Source organism: Enhydra lutris, unplaced genomic scaffold, assembly GCF_002288905.1.
Source record: "Enhydra lutris kenyoni isolate GAN:26980312 unplaced genomic scaffold, ASM228890v2 scaffoldscaffold39, whole genome shotgun sequence".
NCBI classification, from domain to species: domain Eukaryota; kingdom Metazoa; phylum Chordata; class Mammalia; order Carnivora; family Mustelidae; genus Enhydra; species Enhydra lutris.
In genome coordinates this window covers 31,038,764-31,064,537 of record NW_019154123.1, presented here as the reverse complement: position 1 = coordinate 31,064,537, position 25,774 = coordinate 31,038,764, and the positions used below count along the sequence as shown (strand labels likewise).

Genomic DNA, 25,774 nt, shown 5'->3' with positions numbered 1-25,774 from the left:
AGCCTTAACTAACTGAATTAGTTAACTTCAAGGAAATTTAGACTTCTGTTTCTCAGTCACATCAGCCATACATTCCAAGGGCTCAAATACCCCATGCACTTAGTAGCTCCCATGTGGGTAACTCAGACAGAGGACATTTTCTGCATCATAGAAGGTTTTATTGAACAGCACCAGTATAAAATGTGAGAGTCACTATTCTCATTATATTATAACAAGCACATTTTCAAACCTGGTGAGAGTGTTGTCCGTTTTGCCATTTTTATGTACATAGCTCTTGTTATTTTTTAATAGGACAAGCATGCTGAAGGCACACCAAGTGACTACAAGAAATTTAAGCCTAGCTGTTTCAGACTGCTTTTGGAAAATGGTACGAGAGTCAGTTGAGCAACAGGCTGATAGTTTCAAAGGTAAGTTAACAACTTTAGACATTTCTTTAGTTGGCAGTCTTAGGTATCCAGCAGATTCTTTATTCCCTAAACAGTTGCTTTTTAGCTCATTGTCTATTAGCTAGCATGTGGAAAATGGGAAGAATAGAAATTTTCAGTTGTTCAAGAACACTTTCTCCTTCAGAGGAAACATCGCAAGGAGCACTTTGCAGAGTTTAAACAGAGTAAAAAGTTTGCAGTAGTGTTTGGGAGAAAGCTTAGTAAACTAGAGAGGACACAGATTCCCCTGTTTTAGGGGGAAGAGGGGAATGTTGTTGGAGGCAGAGCAGCCTCTGCTTCACCTCTGTTGTCCTAGTTCCTGAAGCCCACACTTTCCTGCTCTGTGGCTTTGTTTCCATAGTTTCATTTGATGGGAGTATACTTTCCTTCCCTTTTCCCACTTGGGAATTCTACCTGCTTAGCCCCTCAGCAACCCTATGAGTATTGTTATTGTTCCCATTTTACAGAAGAGGAAACTGGGACAGCAGGGTAACTTACCTAAGTGATGCACTCAGTATCACACACAATAAATAATAGACCCAGGATTTGAATCGTTGTGATGTGACTCCAGAGTCCATGCCTTAGCAGCTGTACTAAGCTGTTTCAGCTCTGTGCTGTGTGGATTGAAGATGGAGAAGCAAGTCAAGAAGATTGGTTTGGAAAACTGTTGCAATAGTGAGATTCTGAGGTGCTGAGAGCCAGAATACTCAGGAGCCGTAGATACACACCAGAAATTCAGTTAGTACAGAGATAAATCAGATCACCTTTAACCACTGCAGCTGGATAGAAAGAGAATCCTGAAACTGGAACATCTTTCCTTCTTCCTTAGCAACACGTTTTAACCTTGAAACTGAGTGGAAGAATAACTATCCTCGCCTGCGAGAACTTGACCGGGTAATGTTTGTGTGCCTCATGTATTTTGCATATGGCTTGTTTAATATTGTGCTCCAACAGAATTTATGTTGATGAGCAAAGTCTGGTAAGCCAAACTGCTTTGGTTTTGACCATAGCATTACTAATTTAGAGCTGCAAGAATACAGTCTCTGTATAAATGCAAGAGTGCAGTTCTCTCTTCTATAATAATTTTAAATTATTTAGCACATAATATTAAAAAATAATTTTAGATCATAAGATGCTAAAGCAAGTGTTTAAAAATGTTTTCTGAAAAAGTGAGGAACATTTCTTTAAAGGTCTTAATAGAATTAATATATGTGTAATGTAAACTTTTAAAAATTATACATCAACTTTTTTACCTTTTCAGTATTTACCATGGAGAAATATAGTCTAATTTAGTGGGACTTAAATATTGGTTTTCTTTGATTTTAAAATGCTATCTGTTGTAAAACACTGCATCAGTTTACTAATGCTAATAGACTAAATTAATATGTATTGATATTTTCATGTAACATTTGTTACATGAAAAAATACACTCAGAATTGAGTGAATAAGATAGACGTCCTTGTCCATGTCTTTGTTCTTATCTGGCTACTGGTATTCCTAAAAAAGAGAGTAGAAGAGAAGAACATTACTTGCTGGTCGTGCATGCGTCAGACGTAATCTAACCCTACTAGCCTGTCAGAGGCCTTCTTTTTAGTTATCTCTGAAATTCACATCAGGGCAGATTAATCTTACGAAAATCTTACTTACTTGTATCTATATTACCTAGAATGAACTATTTGAAAAAGCAAAAAATGAAATCCTCGATGAAGTTATCAGTCTGAGCCAGGTTACACCAAAACATTGGTGAGTATTTGACCTTTTCTCAAAGATTTTACTACATGGATTATAACGAAATATTAAAATTTAGATTGATAAATCAGTGATTTATTGTAGCCTTGGCTCATCCCCCCAAACAGTAAATAGCATAAAAGTATTTCTTTTTGCAAAATCTAACTACTATTGTAGTCTAACTAATTTTTTTTAAAAAAGGCTATTTCAACTGAACTCTCAGGAAAATATTTATATGGCTTCTCCCAAACTAATTTCTACTGTAAGATAATGCTACAACACAAAAAACATTCTGCTTACTGAAAGTGGTCAGTCTTAAATATAATAAATTATATATTTATTAAGTATCTTTCAGAAAATGTATCTGAAAAATTGCTTTCTGCATGGTCTTTTTAAATCTTAATTTGTCTTGGACTTCTTTTTACCATGTAAAAATTTTGATTTCTGTCAAGTCCTTTAGGCAAAAGTTGCATCAAGTTGTGTGTTATAGGTGAGTCTATCAAGGGCTGCCCAGGTGGCTTGGTGGGTTAAGCCTCTGCCTTCGGCTCAGGTCATGATCTCAGGGTCCTGGGATCAAGTCCCGCATCGGGCTCTCTGCTAGGCAGGGAGCCTGCTTCCTCCTCCCTCCCTCCCTCTCTCTCTCTCTCTCTCTCTCTCTCTCTCTCGTTCTGCTTGCCTCTCTGCCTACTTATGATCTCTCTCTGTCAAATAAATAAAATCTTAAAAAACAAAAAAGATTAGTCTATCAAAACTGGTTGTTCTTCTAGGGGAAGGGAGGAAGAAATAAAACAAGGCAAAATCAGAGAGGGAGACAAACCATAAGAGACTCCTAATCATAGGAATCAAACTGGAGGGGCGGTGGGTGGAGAGATGGGGAAACTGGGTGCTGGACATTAAGGAGGGCATGTGATATAATGAGCACAGGGTGATAGAATGATCACTGATCTCTGTCTCTGAAACTCATAATACACTATATGTTATTTAACTGAATTTAAATAAAAAAATAAATTTAAAAAACCTGGTTGCTCTTGTTAGATTAATCACAGAGAACAAAACTATGGTGAAAACTAATTTGTAAAGGGAAAAGAATATGTATTTTCAAGTTCTCATTTCTGAGTAAGAACAGTTGGTGCTTTTTGTAATACATGCCTCATGTTTTGTACAAATCATATTTTAAGTTGAATTTTATTGGAGATTTAAAAAAACAGGTAAGTGCATCATCTGGAGAAGTAGTCATGCAAATCTCTTTCGGGGCAAATTATCACCTTCTCATTATTTATTTATTTATTTTCACCTTCTATTTATGTTTAAGTGAATTTTGGCACTCTTAAATTTGTTGGAATAGGGCACTGAAACCAAAATAGTTCTATGTACCTCAGGCAAGGTATGTATAAATAGCCTTGATTTTTTTTTTTGTGATCGTATTTTAATTAACAAATTCCTTGTGCATGAATTATCTTTCTAATGAAGTCTATAGTGTTTTTAAGAATTTATCATTCTTGGACTAGAACTAAGTATTTTCTGTTCTTCTGTTTGCTCAGCTGAAGATCCAAATTGAACCTAGAGAGTAGTGTCCAGTCCTTAAATCTGAATTCAATATTCAGTATTATTAGTTTATTTAGTATTGTTAGTTTCCCCACATCAGTGTCCTTTCTTCCTCTTCAAGGAGCCAAGTTGGTCTGTTTCCAGTCTCTTCTCCATATCCCCAAAAGGATTCTTGATATACTTGTTGATTGATTAATCAGGTTTATATACACAGTCCAGCTCATCTTTGTTATTGTTTGTATTTTAAGCCAGTTCTATGGCTTTCTGTAAGCCAATTAGCTTTTGAAATTGCAAGATACTGTGTGTGTGTGTACACACACACGACACATGTGCACACAAAGAGTGAATACTACTTGTCGTACTAGGTTGTATGAGGATAATGTACATGAAAAGTGATTTGTAAACTATTATAACTAATAATGCTGTTTATGGGAGAAAAATATGGTGCCTCTGTAAATTTCTGTCATCATCATGAAATGGGTAATTTTGTATGCCTGCACTAAAGTGAGCAATGGATATAGATGTCATTTATTTAACACACAGGTGGCTGAATGGAATTGTGAAGGGATGAGAAGCCTGTATTTCCAGGCTGCCTACTGATAAGGCAAGGGAAAGAAATAGGACATATGGCTGCTAGAGATTTATTCTGTGAGCTGCTGGATCAGATGATTCTATATCTTTTCATCAGCGTTTTTTTTTTTTTTTTTTCCTGGACTCTGTAGCTTAACACAAATATAGATCAAAATAGCAGGTCCTAATTGGAAGTGTTCATACCACACTGAATTCAACTGCATTTTACCCAAAGCATTTTATTTTTGCGACATAGTTGTTACTGTCCTAAGTAGTATTTGTTGTTGTTGCATATGCCTTATGTGATATTTTAGGGTTGACTAAGATATTAATTATTTAATTACCAAGACTACTTGATCTATACTTTGTGATCTGGAAGCAGAATTACAAGTATTTTATGTCCCAAACGTTGATTGTTTATAATTTACTTATAGGCATTCTACTGTACTGTAACTGTGTTTTTAAAAAATTTGTTAGGGGTTTATATTTGACATATGATGCATTATAGGCAGAAATAGGCTCCCAGCAATTTCACGTAATATACCTCATCATCAGGAATTGATTACAAACATTAAGTAGGAGATACTGGTATACCATTAACATTATGTGACCATTATTACAGTTTTATATGTTTTTCATAGTCATTTAGAAGGGTAGCTGGCTATATTAATAGAAATACACTTTTTGAAAAATTGTATGATGGTATGCATATAACTTTTGGTTAAAAGTGTTAAGTTTATTTTGTTAAAAGAGTGAAAGGAAAATGGGAATGCACAGCTGAGTTCCCTAACTCAGAGTTGAGGAATTAAAAAAAATTTCTGATATCATAACTCTAGATTTAATGGGTAAAAGGTGTTAGGTAAAGGCAGTGACAGAAAATTGCAGAACCCAGGAGGTGAGAACAAGCAAGGTGACAAAAGTAGCTGAAGACTGTTACCTATGGCTTTAGCATAGGAGAGGTGAGTAGCAGGAGATAAAACAGTAGATACAAATAAGATATAGATTATCAAGGGCCATATAAGCCTTGTTCAGAAGCTTGGAATTTATCCCAGGAGCACTGAAGGCCGCTGAATAACTTTAGGGCAGATTTGCATTTTAGAAGGATCTTTGTACTAGGGAAAGTGGAATGTTATGAAGAAGAGGGCAGTGAGCAGAGAGACAGTTGGCTGTTGAAATTATGTAGATGAGAGGGGATGGTGGCTCGAACTTGAATAGTGGTTGTGCAGATGGAGAAGAGGAGACAGTTTTAAAATATCTGAGAAGTTACCTAGAAGGTCGAATTGATAGGATTTAGTGAATGGATGTATAGATAATGGAAAAATTAGTTAAACAGTGAGTACATTTTTATCCAGTCATTACATTGCTGTGAATTTGTAGGAATAAAGATATATTTGACAAAGATGAACACGTAAGAATCTTCACTGTTTTACTTGTAAGTGTAAAAAAATTGAAAACTTACGTTTTCTCTTTGAATTAACATATTTGATTTATTCATAGACTGGATTACTGTGATGCCGTTGAAAAATATAAGATGTTGGGGCACCTGGGTGGCTCAGTGGGTTAAAGCCTCTGCCTTCGGCTTGGGTCATATCTCAGGGTCCTGGGATCAAGCCCCACATCAGGCTCTTTGCTTGGCGGGGAGCCTGCTTCCTCCCCTCTCTCTGCCTGTCTCTCTGCCTACTTGTGATCTCTGTGAAATAAATAAATAAAATCTTTAAAAAAAAAAAAAAGAAAAAGAAAACTATAAGTTGTTGACATGGAAAACTGTATAATATGCTTTTAACTTTTAAAAAGTGTTTACATATTAGTCTGTGTAATATGATCTACCTATGTAAACACGCAAATATTTATGCAAGCATTAAATGTTTTTATTGATAAATTAAGCTGTGAATTATACTACTGAAAGAGGAATTATGGAGGACTTCTTACATTTTCTCTATTAGTTGAAATTATAGAGTGAGTCCTCTGCTTTAAAACAAGAAACTTCCATTTTGAAAAGTGTTTTCATTAAAATGGAGTAAAACGGAGGTAAAGTTCCTGGAGATAATGAGGGGAATATGTAGAACTATAATGTTAAAGTTATATTTTGTGTATTTGTGGAATTTTCCCTAGATGATGGCAAAATGTAGAATAGAGAAGTCTACAGTCATATAACATGTTGGGAAATGTAAGTAAGGGCGCATGTCAGGGTGGCAGACAGTGTAAGCACATGAGCTGGCCTCAGCACAGGGATTTTTGCGTCAGAGTTGAGGACTAATGGTCCAGAAGAAAGATTGTCGGGTGAAGAGAACATGGCTTCCACTTCCTAACTGTGAGCAGCTTCCAGACAGCAGAATGTATGGGCAACCACTGCCTGGAAGGGAGAGCCAGGAAAGGTTTGAGGATATAAGGAACAGGCAAAGAGTGAGAATGTAAAGTGGTTTGTTTGTTATGGAACAGAGTATAGAGGGCACAGTAAACATGATTATGATGAAGGCAGGGGAGCAGGCGGAGTGTGGACAGAGGACAACAGCTTGGTGGTGAAAGGGGAGGTGAGGATTGGGGGGTGAGGATAGGTGACAGCAGCTACCTGTGGTGGATTGGAAAGAGGCCTCCTGTAAGAAAGTTACCGTAGACTTGTCAGGATTTGATGGTCTGGAATTTTGTTATCTCCTTGAAAGGGTGTCTTAGATGTCACTTCTTGGCCCAGACTCCAGGGAAGAGATGACAGACCAAGTCTCTTCTGAGACAGGAGCAGCAAAAAGCTTGCTGGCCAGAGGCTGGATCCTGGCCTTTTGTTCATCTTTCAGAAATCTTGAATTTGTGTTTAAAGTTATATGAATATGAATTAAGTTGAAATTAATGAATAGGAGACCCTGAGAAGCTTTTTTTTCCAGTTTGCTCCTAAAAATCTCCCTGTCATTATCTGTCATTAACACTGTGACTAAATTAACTTTGTCCTTCTGGTCCCCTGTGGTATATCCTTACCTCCTGACACTCTTTGGTGTTCTGGTTGTCACTGAAAACAGACCTGAAAGTTAGCAAGGGGAAACCAGCAGCTAAGCCTATTGACTCGGTAAACTTGTTTTTACACAAGATGTTGAGTGAATATGAGGAGTTTGGATAGAAGGGAGTGTTGACACTTTTCAACCAAGAAAATTGCAGCTTGGCCTTTGGTCAGCTGTTTCTGCTACCCTGAGCTTTGTGGCTGCGTAGTAGCGGGTTGAGGTTACTCTTAAGACTGACCACTTTGGGTAAGCAGAGTGTTTTTTATGTTGTAGTATTATCTTATAGTAGGAATTAGTTTGGGAGAAGCCAAATAAATATTTTCTTAAGAGTTCAGGTTTTTTCCTTGATTTTTCTTGTTTAGAGATCTTTGTTCTTCTAAGATGTCTTTAAGGCAGGAAGGATTCTCAACTTGATTATCCATCTTTTACATTGTTACCTTTATTTATCGTGATGTGTTGGACAGTTTTACATAGCAGTATCTGATAACATCTCTGTGCTTTGTGCTGTGGTCTGATAAATTGTTAAAATTACACCAAGAAGTTCTAAGACTTGGACTCCCCTTCACCATCAATACATATAAAGTATGTATTAATATTAGACAAATAAGCCCTTGAAAAGATGCTCAGAGGTATTAATCATTAGGGAAGTGCAGAACAAAACCACAGTGAGATACCACTGTAAACCTGGCAGAATGACTAACCATATCAAATGTTGGCAACATGTAGAGCATCTAGAACTCTCATACTGTCTGGTGGGAATGTAAAATAGTTCAACCATTTTGAAAAACAGGTTTGGCAGTACCATAAAAAGTTATTTGTATAATTGCCATATGATACAGCTATTCCAATCCTAGATTTTTTACCCAAGAGGAGCAGCAGTATGCGCCCATACAGTGAATGCTTGTAGCAGCTTTATTTGGAATAGCCAGTAATGGGAAGCAACCCAGATGTCCATTAACAGGTAAATAGATAAACAGATTCATATAGTGGAATACTACTCAGCAGTAAAAAGAAGTGAAACATTGATATACACAACAATGGATGAATCTCAAAATACGCTGAGTAAAAGAAGACAGACAAAATAGGAGGATGCTGTATGGTTGCATTAATATACAGTTCTGGAAAATACAAGCTAATCTCTAGTAATAAAGTGGGTACAATGGCTAAAACTTTTGGAGATGATGGAGAAGTTCATTATGTTGATTATGGTGATTCACACAGGTGTGTTCATATTGTCAACATTTTAAATATGTGCAATCTATTATAAGTGAGTGATACTTCAATAAAGTTGGTTTTGAAAGCAAGGTTATGTTTAAATTTTGGTGTTTTTGAAACTTTCTTTTTTTTTTTAATTTCAGGGAAGAAATCCTTCAGCAGTCTTTATGGGAAAGAGTATCAACTCATGTGATTGAAAACATCTATCTTCCAGCTGCACAGACCATGAATTCAGGGACTTTTAATACAACAGTGGATATCAAGCTTAAACAGTGGACTGATAAACAGCTTCCTAATAAAGCAGTAGAGGTTAGGATATAATTTAATTAAATGGGTAAGAAGCATTATCTGAAGGGAGTAGGAGCTGTGAATTTTAGGTTTTATTCCCATCACAGCCATTGTCTCTCCTTTGGGTGATTATGCTCCATTTATTCTGTACTCCTCTTCTCTGTGGTGGGTTTAACCTTAATGCTACTACTGATGACTACCATTATAAAAATTTACTAATTGGTATGGTGGTGGCCTGAGGGTATTTGTTCTATTCCAAAGATAGCATATAACAAAACCAGCAAAATTTGCTCAAATGTGAAATGTTTTTAGCTTTTTCTGTGGATAAGGATTTCATAAGGAAAATGTTTAATGGATAAAACATTTCATTTATTGATTTTCTGCAGAGCTCAGTTGTACTTAATCATTTCCTTAGTTTGGGTCCTGCCAGAAGGTTAGACTAGGAATTAAAAGAAAGTACCTTGAAGAATGCTTTTCTGTTACACATGGTCTCCCACTTAGTAGCTAGCTGTGTGAGCCTTGGACCCGTTGCTTAAGCTTTTTTTTGTCTGTACGTTAGGGATGGTAATGTTGCCTACCTCACAGATTGTTATAAGAGCTAAATGATATGTGGGGCGCCTGGGTGGCTCAGTGGGTTAAGCCTCTGCCTTTGGCTCAGGTCATGATCCCAGGGTGCTGGGATCAAGCCTTGCATCGGGCTCTCTGCTCAGCGGGGAACCTGCTTCTCCCCCTCTCTGTGCCTGCCACTCTGCCTACTTGTGATCTCTGCCTGTCAAATAAATAAATAAAATCTTAAAAAAAAAAAAAAAGTAAATGATACGTAAATGTATGTAACATGTAAAATATTTAGACATACTTGGCTCACAGTAAGTGCCAGCTGCTGTTATCTAAGTTCATCTGCCATACGTGCTACTCTGAAGAATGACTATTCTAGCAAAGACTCAGCGTGTCCTGTGCCTCTGTGTGAGGTTGCTCACAAAATTAGAATCAGTGTTAAAGATAATTTTATTTTTCATTTTCTTAAAAAGAAAATGTCAACTTTTTAATTATTTGGGTGTGTTTCCCCGTTTCCTATCCTGCTCTGCTCCTGGCTTCTTCACCTCTTTTCTCAGCTTCTTTAAGCTTTCTAAGAACTGATAGCTGTTTTTCCAAAGCTGCATAGAGCTGACCCCTGTCAGTTCTCGACACATGTACTTCAAATAACGAGGGGGCTGCTGCCACCACTCCACTAGCTCTTCTCACAGCTGGCCTTGGCGTCTATCTGGGCCCTGTCCCATGGTAGGATATTGTCACATCCTAAGGCTCAGCAGGGAAATGGTCATTCTGTTTCCTGCTGCTTTCTCCCTTCATGGCTGAGTTGGCAGAAGGATATAGATCTTCTGAACGGTCAGGAAATACAGATTCTCACACCTCACTGGATGTTTTTGGACAGTCACGTTGTTTATGCCCTGATTTCTTAATGTTTAAAATGAAGAGGGCTAAATAAAAAATACAACATCAACTAGCCCACTTAATCCTAGGTAGATTTAGTTCTTAGTTACTTTTGACGCTATGCTCTTCCTTTCACTGGCCAGGTAATTATGAGTCAGCTATTAATATAAGTTGAATATTACTTATTTGGTATAAGTAATATTCAATATGATTGAAGGTATTGATGCATTGGTTCATATATTTGCATAAAGGCAAAGATGTGAAAAAGACTGGCTCTTCACAATAATGTGAAGAAGATAAATTACTATGACATTTTAAACTTTCTACAGTATGGAAGAAGCAGGCAAACTCACATGTTATACAGAATGAAATAATTTAGTGAACTAGTGTGGTGGGTGATTGGAGTGCAAACCTATCTCAAGGGGGTAGCCCCAGTTCAGCTGCAGCTAGTGTTGTATGGGAACTCGGGTACAGTGCTGTCAGTTCAAGAGAGAGGCTGGAAACACAGGTTTTATATGAAGTCTATTTTTAGTGTTGGCTACTAATTTTTTAAAATTTAAAACACTGTATGTCTAGAAAAAAATGTCAGGACACCCGCTCTATCCCACCAGCTACCAGTGTGAGATATCTAGGCCAGAGTTTGTATTTGCCGCCTTTAAAAAAAAAAAAAAATTGTGGTTTCTTATGTGTTTTGTGACAAGCTGACTTATTACATCCATTTGGCTTAAATTCACGTGTTTGTCATGTTACATATTAAAGTATGTAGTATAAATACAGCTTTTTTTCTTTTAAATCTAGGTTGCTTGGGAGACGCTACAAGAAGAATTTTCCCGCTTCATGACAGAACCAAAAGGGAAAGAGCATGATGACATATTTGATAAACTTAAAGAGGCTGTTAAGGAAGAAAGTATTAAACGCCACAAGTGGAATGATTTTGCGGAGGACAGCTTGGTACATGATTTGATTGTTATATTATATTATATATATATATATATATATATATATATATATTTATTGATATATACTTATATTTATATATTATTATATGTAATTATATATTACTATATTATATAATTTGATTATTCTATTATAATGTAATATTATAATTATATTACAGTGTCATCCTCACAGTTTTATATAATTTCTCAAAGGTATACCCTTTTTAATTAGGAAGTTGTTTTTATATGACTATTTCAGTTAGGATCTGCATTTAAAATAATGAGGAAAAGAAATAGTTTAACTGTCCATAATCAGCCCTTTAACAATTCTCTGCTATTTCTTTCATGGCTGTCATTTCAGAGAAAAGTCAAATTTCGCAGTAAAAAGGCTTCTTTAAACTTTCACAAATTGTTGTAGACTAGCCATTACATGAGCCTGAACCACAGATGGCTCAGAGGATAGCTGCTTCTCATTTTTACCCTTGGGGGTAATGAAAGGTATTAGATGCATTGCTTTTCAGCGGATTTGAGTCATAAAATATTAGACTCCTAAAATAATGCTAATTACCACATGTTGAATGCTTAAAAGGTGCCAGAAACTCTATAATATATTTTCTAAGCACTATTTTATTTAGTTCTTAAGCAGTTTTATTATTGTCCTTGGCAAAGCTTAGACTCAAGCCCTGCTCTAATTACAAAGCCTGGCTCTTGACCTTCACCAAATCCTCCACCTCCAACAGATCTTTTGTTATGTAAAACGTTCACATCACCATAAACTTGTTAATAAGCCCCTGCTCGGCTCAGTTCCAAAAAGGTACCTTTGAAAGATAAGATAGAACAGTTTTCTAGAAAAATGCATATTTCACTGGGGGCTGGTTATAATTACAATTTATTTTTAGACAAGGGTTTGTCTTTGTGTTTGAAAGCTGTATTCATTCTTGTTAAATGCCTTTGAGACTAGCTTCCTGCAAGTGTCCTTTTTTATTCATTCATTCAAAAATTATAAAATTTAGAAATCAATTTTCTTATAATAACTCACATTTGCTTATAGTTGTCCAGACCTTTTAAGCTTCTCTCCTTTATACTTTTCAGTGATGTTAACAGTGAGATGGGTTGTTTTTCTCTTTTTTGAAGATGAGACATACAGATCATATGACAAAAAGGAGAGTAGCGAAGATCTGAATCATTAACTCTTGAGTACTCGGGTTCTAGGCAGATTTTATGTAGTTACATGTATGATGTGTCTCTGTCTCACATAGATCATTTAATTTGGTATAGGAAAATTCACTGTTCATTCTTTTGGAAGAAAGCTGACAAAATAGGCAGATAGTAGGACCTCCTGTATTTGCGTGGGAGCTACATACTTTTATGTTTTAGGTGTAGCTGTTATTTTGTATATTAGATAAGCTATCTGTGTGAATAAAATTACTAAGATGATAAGGCATAGGGGTGCCTGGGTGGTTCAATGGATTAAGCCTCTGCCTTCGGCTTAGGTCATGATCTCAGGGTCCTGGAATCATGACCTGAGCTGAAGGCAGAGGCTTAACCCACTGAGCCACCCAGGCACCCCTATGCTTTCAGGCTCTCTGCTCTGAGGGAGCCTGTTTCCCCCTCTCTCTCTGCCTGCCTCTCTGCCTGCTTGTGATCTTTCTCTGTCGAATGAATAAATAAAATGTTAAAAAAAAAAAAAGATGATAAGGCATAAATCAAATTAGCTGTTTCTCTTTCCTTGTCATTTCAGAGGGTTATTCAACACAATGCTTTAGAAGATCGTTCCATATCTGATAAACAGCAGTGGGATGCAGCTATTTATTTTATGGAAGAAGCTCTTCAAGCTCGTCTCAAAGATAGTAAGTAGAGACACAGGTTACTGAATTTTGAGTATTCCCAGTGGTGAAGGAGTTAAGTCAACTTGATGAACATTTGTTTTTAAAAAAAAAAAAAAAAGTTTTTCGGGGCGCCTGGGTGGCTCAGTGGGTTAAAGCCTCTGCCTTCGGCTTAGGTCATGATCCCAGGGTCCTGGGATCAAGCCCCACATCTGTCTCTCTGCTCGACAGGGAGCCTGCTTCCTCCTCTCTCTCTGCTTGCCTCTCTGCCTACTTGTGATCTCTCTCTGTCAAATAAATAAAATCTTAAAAAAAAAAAAAAAGGTTTTAAAAAATAAATGAAACCAACATTTCATAGTCTTTGTCATTAATACTATAATTAAATATTTTTGTGAGATTTTTCAGTCAACTGCTTAGTAACTACTGAAAATACTAAATAAACTGGACACATGTTTATATGTACTCATATTCTTAAAAAACTATAAATTGAAGACTATTTTAGTGTTTGACTCTATGTTTATAGGAACTTTACAAGCAACTGTACCTTTCATAGATTATAAACACATATAATTAAATTATTTCTTCTATATGTACCATATCAATCATGTAATCTTTTCATTTATTTAAGCTGACTTTATATTGAGATAGCAGTTGGAAATAGTTAAGAAAACAAGACTATTACTAGTTATAATTTATGTACTTGGTAAATGATCAAATTCTTGATGAATTAAAAAAGCTTTTTAATTTTTCTAGCTGAAAACGCAATTGAAAACATGATAGGTCCAGATTGGAAAAAGAGGTGGTTGTACTGGAAGAACCGGACCCAAGAACAGGTTAAAACAAACATATCTCTGTGTTATGATATAATTTCATTTATTGTAATTCAGGTATTAAAATACAGGTTTTCCATGCCTCCAGACCAAGCTTAATAATTTCAAATGTTTTACATCAGCCTTTCTAAACTATAATGAATCTTTAGAATAAATAGAAAACTACAAAAGAAAGTTGTTTTGGGGTTTTTTTTTTACGTTTTTGTTTTTTTTTAAGTGAAGTAGCTGTGTTGTTAAAACAAAGGGGAAATGAACCATGCCCCTTTTGTGGCAGAGTACTTTGTTCATTTCAATTCCCTATTTGAGGTAAAGAGAAAATTAAAATTATGAACAGAAATAAAAAATGACAAGGATTTCAGAGAATGTAGAGTGAATATGATTAGAATAAAAACTATAGTGACTTTTTTTTTTTTTAACCTCATCTGATATCAGTTACCTCTGGATTTTTCTGTTATTTTGCTGTTGTGTTCCCAAAATGGTATAAAAATTCAGGTAGGAAGAGGAACTATAGAATTTGCTCATTCAGTAAATACTTAATGAGCACTTCAGAAGAATAAAACAGTAAAGGCAAGTATAAATAACGACAAATGAATGGAGGGAAGATGTACAGATCGTTCAAGTCCCTATCCCCTACCATCTTTTTATTCTTTATCATTAGGGCTTCTTTTCCTATCTAGCAATCAGTTTTATACCACATCTCATTCTTATGTTCATTCCTTAAACTAAAGAGAGAAAAGAGGGTATCAGAATGAAAATATGTAAGTGAAGGAAGTAAGGAATAAGAAAAAGAGGTGGAATCCAATCTTCTTTCTTTCCTTCAATCTTTGAATCCATGTAATTAGAGAAAGGAGGCCAAGATACGGAAATATCAAGAGAAAAAATTTTAAAAATGGAAAATTACCAAATATCATGTCATTCCTATTTTCTTTTTTTTTTGTTCTCATCTTAAATACAGAATTAAGTTATATAATCAACACCCTATACATACACACACACACACATATATATATATATTTTTTTTTAGTTTCATCCATTTTTTGTTTCATAAGCTGTCCAATGTGAGTTCCAATTTGTCTTAAAAAAGTGAAGGGACAGTCTTCCTCTCCTCTTTTTCCTGAAAGGATTCTTGTGGGAAAATGAGTCATTTAGAGACTGGAGAGAAGCCAAGGAAGTGGACAGTTAGTGGTTGGATCATGCATGTTTTCAGGGAGCATCAGTTATCTCTCTTGACACATGGGTTGAGAGGACGAAGTCTGTCCAAAGTTTTAGGAGATCCATCAGAGGTTTCTGATTTTAAGACTAGAAGAAGAATTGATTGAAAAGCACTGGCATGAGGCAGATAAACTTGGAAGAAAAATGGTGTCTGACCACCATGGCTAATGGGCAATTAGGCCTGAAGTCCCCAGAATAATCAGTGATGGCAGCTTGCCTCAGCAACTAGTGGCAAAAGTGCTTTGGTCAGTCACTCTCAGAGAGAAATAATTCTTAGTCGTAACTTATTTTCTCAGGAATTTGAACCCATATGGGATCCCTACAAGAGAAGTAGAAGAATTAGTTTTAGATTAATGCAGGGATCTGACGCCTAGGAGAGGGATGTGGAAAACCTTCAGAGAAGAGCCCCCTCAGGGTTTCAGGGCAGCATGTGTAAGACCCAGACTGACTTTAGAACAGAGGCTGTAACTGGAAGTGTAGGGGCAGCCACATCAGGACCGCCTGGGGAGGTATTTGTATGTGTTATGTTTCATTTTCTGTTTCAGAAGAAATCCCCTCCTGTCAGATTCACTGAACCAAGTTCTCATTCTCTAACCTTTTTATCTCTCCTGCTCCCTGTTGAAAGCCACTATTCTAGACCTCATTCCTAGAGGCTACTGTGAGAAACAGATTCTGGAAGAGGTTGAGACTATACCCATGTTTCACACTGCAAGTTTCAGTGGCTGTGTAACAATTCCTTCTGTCTTTTTGAATGACTGATTTAGCAGGAAAATTTAAGATTGTCCTGTGTTAAAGATGAGAAGTCTATGCTCTGAAAACTATTTTGTTCTTTTATGTTATTACATTTTCGTTAGTTATCTGGGGAAAAATCCATGCCATAGAAACATTCTCTCCTTGTCGGAGCTGAATTGTGGAGATCATCTTCAGGATGGTTGGGAGAGTAGTGTTCTCGTGAAGACCCACTGTGGTCAGGGGACAGGTGGACAGACGGAAGTGGAAACAGGACAAGAGTTAGGGAACATTATCTAACTTAGAGATTTCCTTCTTTCTTCAGACCACGAGCAGATGTTTAAGGAAACTGTAAAATTCTCTTCATTAAGTAATAGCTCTTATAAAGTGTCATGTGTTAGGAGAATATTAATTAGTAGTTTCATTTGTAAGCCAGTTATTCACATTTCCATCTTACTCTTCTATACTTAAATAGGGGCAAAGTGCTGTCGGTTGTGGTAGTTTGTTGAGAATAATTGGTGAATATGAAGCTAGTTTCTTTTACTATGCAATTTTGAAAGGATTGAAGAAAAATTTCAATTTGACACTGCATGAGTTTTATTTTCAAGTTTATCACTAATATGTGTTTTCCTCCTTTGGTCATCAGACTAAACAATTACAGAGAAGGGATTGGAAGTACACTTAAGAATAATAGGCACCTTGGGGTGCCTGACTGGCTCTCTCCATACAGGTGCTACCCTTGATCTCACGGTTGTAAGCTCAAGCCCCATGTTGGGTGTAGAGATTACTTAAAAATAAAATCTTAGGTGTACCTGGGTAGCTCAGTAGGTTAAGCGTCTGCCTTTGGCTCAGGTCATAATCCCAGGGTCTGGGGATGGAGCCCCACATCAGACTCCCTGCTTAGCCGGGAGTCTGCTTCTCCCTCTCCCTCTGCCCCTGCCCTGCTTGTGCTCTCGCTCTCGTGCTTTGTCTCTCATGCTTGCTTGTTCTTGCGCTCAAATAAATAAATAAATAAAAATCTTTAAATAAATAAAATCTATATAAATAAATAAATTAAAATGAAATCTTAAAAAAAGGGGAGGATAAGCACCTTGCAGAAGCGGTCTAAAGCACAATTTTTAATGAACAGACATTTAAAAAAATCCCAACTATGTATTTAATATTTATCAGAAAAGAAACATGTCAGCAGGTGCAAGTCCTTATAGTACTCTAGTTCTTAGATATGAGGCATTAATAAAACATTATCTCTTCCTGTGTATTCAGGGTCCTTTTTCCTAGACTGATATTCCATGCTGAGGTTAAGAAGTAAGGTACCTGGTACTGTAACTTTGACAATAAAACATTTCAGCAGAAGTAAAATATGTAACAGATAAGGTTTGTTTTTGTTTTTGTTTTTGTTTTTTTGCCTCACCCAAGTCCAGCCCATTGTTCTGTATTCATAAGCCAGGATACTGTGTTCTTTTTGTTTCTTGTGTGGAGCTTGTGTCCCCTGTTGCGCAATAGCAATATATTTATTAAAATTTTTTATAAGTGTGCCAAAGGATGAACCATCTAAAATACAGTCCTCTTTTAAACAATTTAAAGTTTGTCCACAATGAAACCAAGAATGAATTAGAGAAGATGTTGAAGTGTAATGAGGAGCACCCAGCCTATCTGGCGAGTGATGAGATAACTACGGTCCGGAAGAACCTCGAATCCCGAGGAGTAGAAGTGGACCCGAGCTTGGTAATACATATTGCTGATTAGCATGAACTTGCTTCCTTAATCTGTGTTTCTTGGGGTGAAATGTGACTACTACTCACATGTTATTTGGGTATTTAACTGCTTGATTTGACCTTGGTCACGTGTACTTTTGTTGGCTCTAAAAATGACTGTAAGAACAGTCATTTTGACTGTTACAGAGCAGAGATTTATTCTTGGTATTGCTTTCTTAAACATAATGCTTTAATTTGTAAGTGAGGAGATTGAGACTTGAAAAACTGATGTACCTGGGCAGGTTCAGCAGGGAGCTCTGGCAGGAGGGGGTGACGCCCACCCACATCTCTGCACCCCGCTCCACTGCTTCAGATTGCAAAATACAAGTTCTACTTTGATACAGTTTTTTTATTTGTATTTTCTTAGTCTGGTGTACCTTAATCAGGTGTGAGTAGGTTGAGAAAAAATAGAAATGTTATAGTCTTATTAAACTGGATAGTGCCTTAGGGTTCTGTCTCATTTTCCTCATTCATAATAAATAAGAGAATAAAAATAATTACAGTTCAGACTATGTTTTGCTTACCTTCGTGATGCTTATTTGGGAAATTTTTTAGAAAATAACTCTCTGGGCCTGTGTGCCCCAGTTAGGGTGTAAGAGATCGAAATTTCACTTTAATATTAGCTTAAGTTAAGTGAAACACAATTAGAAAAATAATTCTAAGGAGAAAAATAATCATACAAGAAATTTCAGAGCCACCCATTAATTCTTTCAGAGATTATTTACTATTTATGTTTCTGTACTTGAGAAATGAGTATACTTAATATATAATTCCACCAGAGGTCAGAAGAAGAAAAGAAAGCAGATAAAACCCTTTATTCTAGCATTATTTATAATTAAAAAATGAAATTAAAACTAATGATTACATGGAACTATTAGTTGAATATAAGTTTCATTTATCCACATTTGGACTTTGTCCACATATTAAGATATGGACTGACTATATATCTTAATTTCTTTTTCTGAGCAGGAAAATCTCTGGTTTTTTCCAAGAGACATTTTGTTCAGGATACTTTATGAAGCTATGAAATAGTTAGCAAAGTATAATGACAAGAATAACAGATGGGCTAGATGTCAGAGGTGTGAATTCTAGCACAGTTTCATCCCATTCATTAATAATAGTACCTTTAGTAACTAATATAATCTCTTTGAACTTCAACTTTCCTCGTCTGCCATATAGTATTGGTGATACTTGTTTTGCCTACTTAACATTATCACTGTCATGCTCAGAAAAGATAATGATGTCAAAGAACCTTGAACACTACATAGTAATGACGTTAGCGGGGGTCATTTTGCTGTGGTAACAATGAAATGAAGTAATCAAAAAGGAAATATTGTTACATTGATGGACATGGTCTGAGATCGGCTTCCTAGTCCTAACTATCCTTAGATTAGGCTCACCACCCCTTTTTCCTGGGGGTTCCTTACCTCTAACTGGGGAGATGATAATCTCAACCGTATCTACTCTACAGGATGATTATATGAATATAATAGCAATGCTTGTTAAAAAACACTGCATATTTGGAAGGACATAACCTGGTAAGGGGTCAGAGTAGTGGTAAATCTAATCTTTGTCTTAAAATATTTTAATGGATAAAAATGTTGGTTAGAATAATATTACCATTAGTTTTAATTATTTTTTTTGTAAGTAAACTCTTTGGATGACTTTTCAGAATGTGTTTGGTTAATCTGCAGAGTGTACAGTAACTCTGTTTTTTTGTTTTCCTTTTTCATTTTAGATTAAGGATACTTGGCACCAAGTTTATAGAAGACATTTCTTAAAAACAGCTCTAAACCATTGTAACCTTTGTCGAAGAGGCTTTTACTACTACCAAAGGCATTTTGTAGATTCTGAGGTAAGGTGTCCAAAAACAAGGGGAAATGCTTTTAGTGATCATTATTTATTTATTTATTTATTTATTTTTTTTAAGATTTTATTTATTTATTTGACAGAGAGAGAGAGATCACAAGTAGGCAGAGAGGCAGGCAGAGAGAGAGGAGGAAACAAGCTCCCTGCTGAGCAGAGAGCCCCATGCGGGGCTCGATCCCAGGACCCTGAGATCATGACCTGAGCTGAAGGCAGAGGCTTAACCCACTGAGCCACCCAGGCGCCCCTAGTGATCATTATTTAGATGCTTAAAAGTGAACTATAGCTTTTGCATTAGTTTTAAATCCTTTGATATACTGGGGAAGGTAAGTGTGATTTATGAAGAATAACCTAACTCCTGTCTTTTCTAAGGTATTTCCAGTTTATATTTTACACACTATAAAATTTTGTATGCAGATAATGGGCTCCAAACCACTTTCTTAATTTTTTTTAAGAATTAACTTCTTGGGCCAGCTGGGTGGCTCAGTTAAGTGTCTGCCTTCAGCTCAGGTCATGATCTCAAGAGTTCAGTGATCAAGCCCCACTTTGGGCTTTCTGCTCAGCAGGCAGTCTGCTTCTGCCTCTCCATCTGCCACTCCCCCTGCTTGTGCGCGCTCTCTCTCTCTCTCTCTCTCTCTCTCTCTCTAATAAACCAATAACAAAATTAAAAAAAAAAATTTTTAATGTTAGAAAATAATGCATTTTTATGTTTTATGTTAGAAAATAATGCATTCTTCTTGAGGAAATGCAATAAACAAATGTAAAAAAAATTATTGTGGAAAATCAATAAACAAATGTAAAAAAAAAATTACAAAAGGAAATAGTCACCTATTTAAATATTCCCTATTAAGGAATAAGTCACTTATAATTTCCTGTCCTAGAAATAATTTTAGTTAACATATTTATACATATCTGTTCAATTCTTTCTATACTTAGTTGTGTGTGCATGTGTGTAACGTAGCATTCCCTTTGGATAGTGGAAATAAGACTGCAAAAACAATTTTTATTGTGCTTTTTCCTGTATTGTATTATAATTCTTCATATCATTAAAATCTCTTAACTATTTGAAAGGAGTGTATAAAGTTGTGCTTTGTTTAATGCCACGTTTCATAGAGTAACCCCTAGGTGGCAGCAGATGGATATATTTTGAGCATTTTCTTACAAGCAGAAATGCTTTTTAAATTATTCTTCTGAAAGGGCTCTCTATTAATCACTGACCTTATTTGAGACCCCTAAAATAAGAGCTTTTTCGTTTTCTACAGCTTAAAGTAAATTTGTATTTAAATATACCTATGTAAAAAGTGCAAAGTTTTTTGCATAATTGTTGAGGAGGCCTCTCTACAGAATAAGCTTCTTTTAAAACATATCATTAATTTACCTTTATATACAGCTGCATTTCAAAACTGGCTTGAGTACAGAAAAGAGGTTAACCTAAGGGTATATTTAAGCTAACATGGATGTTAGCTGAAACTAAATAAAAATTAAGGGTATATGCTATGAATTTCTACTTGTATATAATGTCATGAAATTCTCTACTTCCCAAATTTATTTGCTTTGTCATTGGAATCAAAACAAACCTCTGCTTCGGGGGGGGGGGCGGTGTAGGTTGACGCCAATTCATGCAAATGTTCTTGGATCTGTACAGAAAAGATTCAGTGGCTTATATCTACAATAGGAATATATGTATTAGGTAAATATGAGGGGGGTTTTTATTTAAGTTTAGGGTATGGGTACAACTTCAGTAGCCATATGTATTTATGATTGTGGTTTTCAATTTTAAATTTGCATCTGGTAATCTTAATTACCTAAATTTCAGTTGGAATGCAATGATGTCGTCCTCTTTTGGCGAATACAGCGCATGCTTGCTATCACTGCAAATACTTTGAGGCAGCAACTTACAAATACTGAAGGTAAGCCACAGAGGGACCGCTTTGTAATTCTAACATCAAAAAAATAGTAATAACTCCTTTTTAATGGAAGGATATCAAAATACTTCTTTAAAAATAGATTCATTAGGGGCACCTAGGTGTCTGAGTCGGTTAAGTCCCTGACTCTTGGTTTTGGCTCAGGTCATGATCTCAGGGTCACGAAATTGAGTCTGCTTGAAATTCTCTCTCTCCCTCTTCCTCTGACCCTCCCCACCCCACATGCACACTTTCCCTCTCTCAAATAAGTTAAAAATAAATTTTAAAGTAAAAATAGATTTGTTAGAAAAATTGAGAACTATAATCTGCCCTTAAAATATTAATGAAAATAAATCATAATTGGAAAAGACAGAAGTTAAAACATCCCAGGAGTCTTCCTTCATTACACAAAAGCTGTTAGAAAGGGACTCCTAAGCATCACTTAAGTTTTTGGGGGAAATCCTCACTTCTTTAAAGTGTTAGGACTTGAGAATATGACTTCCTCTGAGAATATGTATTAGATTCCTGTTGGATAAGTGTACTATGTAATAGGTACAGATTCTGCCTATAACTGTGAGAAGTCTGAACTCTATAGATCTAACATGATGAGAAAAATTGGAACATACTCTCCACAAATATTGCTAATTTATCATCCCCGTGCATTCATAAAAATGATGCCATTCAAGTTTGTTTGTTTACTTTAAATAGTCAGGCGATTAGAGAAAAATGTGAAAGAGGTATTAGAAGATTTTGCTGAAGATAGCGAGAAGAAGGTAAAACTGCTCACTGGCAAACGAGTTCAGCTGGCTGAAGACCTCAGTAAGTAGTTCTTCCTGCCTTCCACTTACTACCTTTTCTCCTTCCACGTTTCCATTATTCGATCATCCATTTAATCGCAAACTGTGGAAAAGTATATACAAGAACTTTTTTCCCATGAACTATTTGAGAAAAAAATTGCTGACCTGTATCCCCATCACTTTCAAGTACTTTAATGTGTGTTTCTTAGAAACAAGGATTTTCTCCTAGCAACCATCAAAATCAGGATATTGACACTGATACATCACTACATCTAATTTTCAGACCCTCTTCTAGTGTCATGTGTCATCCTGGTATTGTCCTTCCATGTAGCAGGATGTTCCATGCTCATCCTGTACTTTCCCTGATCCAGCTTCTTTTTTTTTTTTTTTTTTTTTTTGAGAATGGTATTTAGAAATCAAGAGTTGGAAACTAAATACGCTGATTATGATTGGAATATCACTATTCCCAGTCCCTCTCAATGGAAAAAGCTGGGGAACAGATTTTGCATGCATTCGTGTGTGTGTGTGCACGCGTGTGTATATGCACACGTGTACACATATAGATATATTTACACGTATTTACATCTGTATTCCCAATCATAGGTATATGTATTGAAAAATCATAAGTTTCCATTTTAATTCAGTAATACAGAGTTCATCCTAGTTTTCTCCTTTTTTCTGACAATGAGAAATCTGGCTCCAAGTCTTCTTAATGTATTTACTTCCTTTGATCAGTCTTCCTGTATATAACCAAACTTGTCACTGTTCCCTTCATTGCACAGGCATCCTTTTCACCCAGTTCAGGCTCTAACCACCTGACTCCAGGCCACACCACAGTAACTTGCCCTGTGTTGACACTCTTTTCACTAAGCTTATGCTCTGGCATTGTGTACCGGGTGTATCCCCCTTCATCCTTCCCACCTCTTCCCCAGCAGCAGGACATCCTCCTCACCTGAAGCCAGGGCATGCTTTTTTGGAGGACACCCTCTTCATCCTACATGTGCTCCTGTACTGTGCACCAGACTGGACTGCCCTCCTGCAGAGATAGTCCCCTCACTACTAGGCCAAGCCACCAGCACTCCCACATGAACACCCTCTTCTGCCAGATTGGGCTTTAACAGCTATACTAGACCCACAAGGCTTTCCCTTCTGTCACCACTCCCCCACCCCCAACCTGGCTTAGCCTTCCTGATCACCTTGTCGCTTTGTTGGGGGGAATATTTGGTTCTCTCTGAACGCTAGTCGGTTCCTAGCTTTAAGATATTTGGATTGCATATTAAGATTTATTTAGATCCTCGAGAACCTGAGGCAATCCGTGAAAGAGTAATATTAAATAAAAATAAAAATACTGAGGTTGGTGCTTCCATTTGAGCTTACCTTGGTACAAGTTTCCCCTCATTAATTTCATGAAACAAAGTATTTTTCCTTAAATTTAGTCTTAGGAGTTTTCTGATATCTAAGAGAAAGCAGATACTAAATAGGAAGAAGTTCTTCACACTTGAAAACCATTTCTAATCTGAACTTAGGTCACTACAATATGCTCCCTAAAATAACCAAGAGAAACCAGCAATTTTCCTGTTTAACACCCAGTGCCTCAGCAGCACACTTCTCCACCGCCGTTGCCTCCTCTGTGTTACCTCAGCTCGTCATTTGTTCTCTCTTCTGTCCTTTCTTCCCTTAAATAATCTTTTTTTTTTAAACGTATCTCATTTTAGCCTTTATTTTCATTTTCTGCTGCTTTTTTTAAAATGTCTTTCCTGTCACTTTATCGAATAATTAAGATTGTGCTAACTTGTAGATCTGTGTTTGTGAACTGCCTTACACTAGCTGTGTTACCTTAGGCAGGGTATCTCTCAGAGCCTTAGCCCCTTTGTTAATAAAAATGACTCCAGTAGTTACTATATTGCTTGGAGGGGCTTTGGGAGAATTACTTCAAAAACCACTTGCAAGTCCCTGCTTCACAGTTTTATGCTCCGTCAGTGCTGTTACAGGAAGAGGTGTGTCAGTGTTCCAAGGTGTGCAAATAATTTCTTTCGTATCCTTCAGGACATGGTTATCAGACAGCAAGATACCTCATTGTATTTCACCAGCATATATAATTTTAAGTAATTAAAAATAATGTGTCTTTTCTCATATTTTGTAAGAGAGCTTTATATAACCCCATTACTTTCCAGGTCCAATTTGATTATTTCAAGAAAGTGAATTGCTAACACAGATTTGTACCCTGTCAAGCCAAGTCTTAACGTTATCCTGCTCGTTTTCCTGAGAAAGTACTTTATGACTCCCTTGAAGTGATTTACTGTTTTTGTACATATAAAATTATGGTCGTGTTAATGTACCAAGTAACGTCCTTGCAAGTGTTTCACCAGTGACTCAGATTCATCATTCACGCTGAAGGAGCAGATGAGCCATGACGTTGTCTATTAGTTGGAAAAGACTCTTGGGAGTACCTTTTCCATACTTTTTTATCTTTAATGTAACACTTGGGAATATGGTCATGGATCCTTTTAGCCAGAAAACTTTGAAAGTTTTAACAGTAACTACTGTATTACTTGGATCAGAGTTTTTCATATATAGCGTATTCAGTTAGAATATCGTGTGTTGATGGAATTTAGAGAAGGGAAAATTGTCAAACAAGCTTTTACTACAATTTCAAAATAGTATAGGGGTAGAGTATTGTGGAGTTTGGGAAAGTTTGGTGCATCATATTTTTTGCCAGTCTTACTAAACTTGCTCGATTTTAAATCCTTTCACTACTTTCTTTACTTTGGAGATTCATCAACTGATTGTCCTGAGTTAGGAGGGTCAAAGAAATGAAACAAGAGCCTACCCCTTGTAGTGTCAAGAACAGAAGTCATTCATAGGAAACAGGACTCTTTGGAGAGGTGGTGGATTCCATAGCTGGAGCAAGAAAAGATTAGGATGAACCTGGAGCATCCTAAGATGATGGAAGAAGGAAGTGGTTGAAGGATGATGGGGACATGTCAACAAGGTGCAAAAGCCAGCTTCAGAAGGCTCCCACTAGCCAAAATAGGACAATTGAGGTAGCAAAAGAAATAATGACAAATACTAACTGTAACCCACTGAATAAAATAGGATTCCATAAGTTGATAATTATATAAATGAATAAAATGGATTATATAGATAAATGAACAAAATTAGTGATGAGGAATGGGGTGGTTATATAATCACACAAAGTATCTCCTCACAAAATAATTGAAAAAGGAAAAAGAGTAACTTTACAATGGAGAAGCCTGGCAATAACCACCTTAATCAAGTTGTCAAAGTTAATATTAATATTATCAGTAATGGTCAAATTAGAACTGTGTGCCACCTTGTGGAATGCAGTAAAAAAATGCCGAACATCACTTCTTGGATATTTTTACCAAAGGATGTGTAACTTAAATCCAATCATGAAGATTCATTAGACAGACCCAAATTGAGGCACAGTCTGTAGAATAACTGGCCTATAATCTTCAAATGTATCAAGATCATGAGAAACAAAATATTGAGGAAGTATTTCAGGTTGAAAGAGACTAAAGAATGAAAACAAAATGCAATGTGTAATCCTGAACCTAATTTTGTTGCTCTACAGGATGTTATTGGGATGTTGTTGGGATGTTGTTGGATGTTATTGGGACAGTTGGTAAAACTTGAATGGGATGTTACATGGTAATGATACATCAGTGTAAATTTTTTTAATTTTGATTATAAAATTGGGATTATTTA

The 25,774-nt window shown here is 36.3% G+C and overlaps 1 protein-coding gene across 4 annotated transcripts in view; it reads left to right on the top strand.

Annotated features, from left to right (window-relative positions):
* Positions 1-25,774, top strand: part of LOC111155040 (OPA1, mitochondrial dynamin like GTPase) — an 87,769-nt gene that overhangs the window by 40,167 nt on the left and 21,828 nt on the right. For all 4 annotated transcript variants that reach the window (XM_022515063.1, XM_022515061.1, XM_022515062.1 and 1 more), the window contains 11 exons: positions 292-407; positions 1,255-1,319; positions 2,092-2,168; positions 8,614-8,779; positions 10,988-11,140; positions 12,869-12,977; positions 13,707-13,786; positions 17,309-17,449; positions 19,217-19,333; positions 21,161-21,254; positions 21,957-22,067. In XM_022515063.1, the coding sequence (XP_022370771.1) occupies positions 292-407; positions 1,255-1,319; positions 2,092-2,168; positions 8,614-8,779; positions 10,988-11,140; positions 12,869-12,977; positions 13,707-13,786; positions 17,309-17,449; positions 19,217-19,333; positions 21,161-21,254; positions 21,957-22,067 (1,229 nt within the window). The remainder of the gene's footprint in view (positions 1-291; positions 408-1,254; positions 1,320-2,091; positions 2,169-8,613; positions 8,780-10,987; positions 11,141-12,868; positions 12,978-13,706; positions 13,787-17,308; positions 17,450-19,216; positions 19,334-21,160; positions 21,255-21,956; positions 22,068-25,774) is intronic.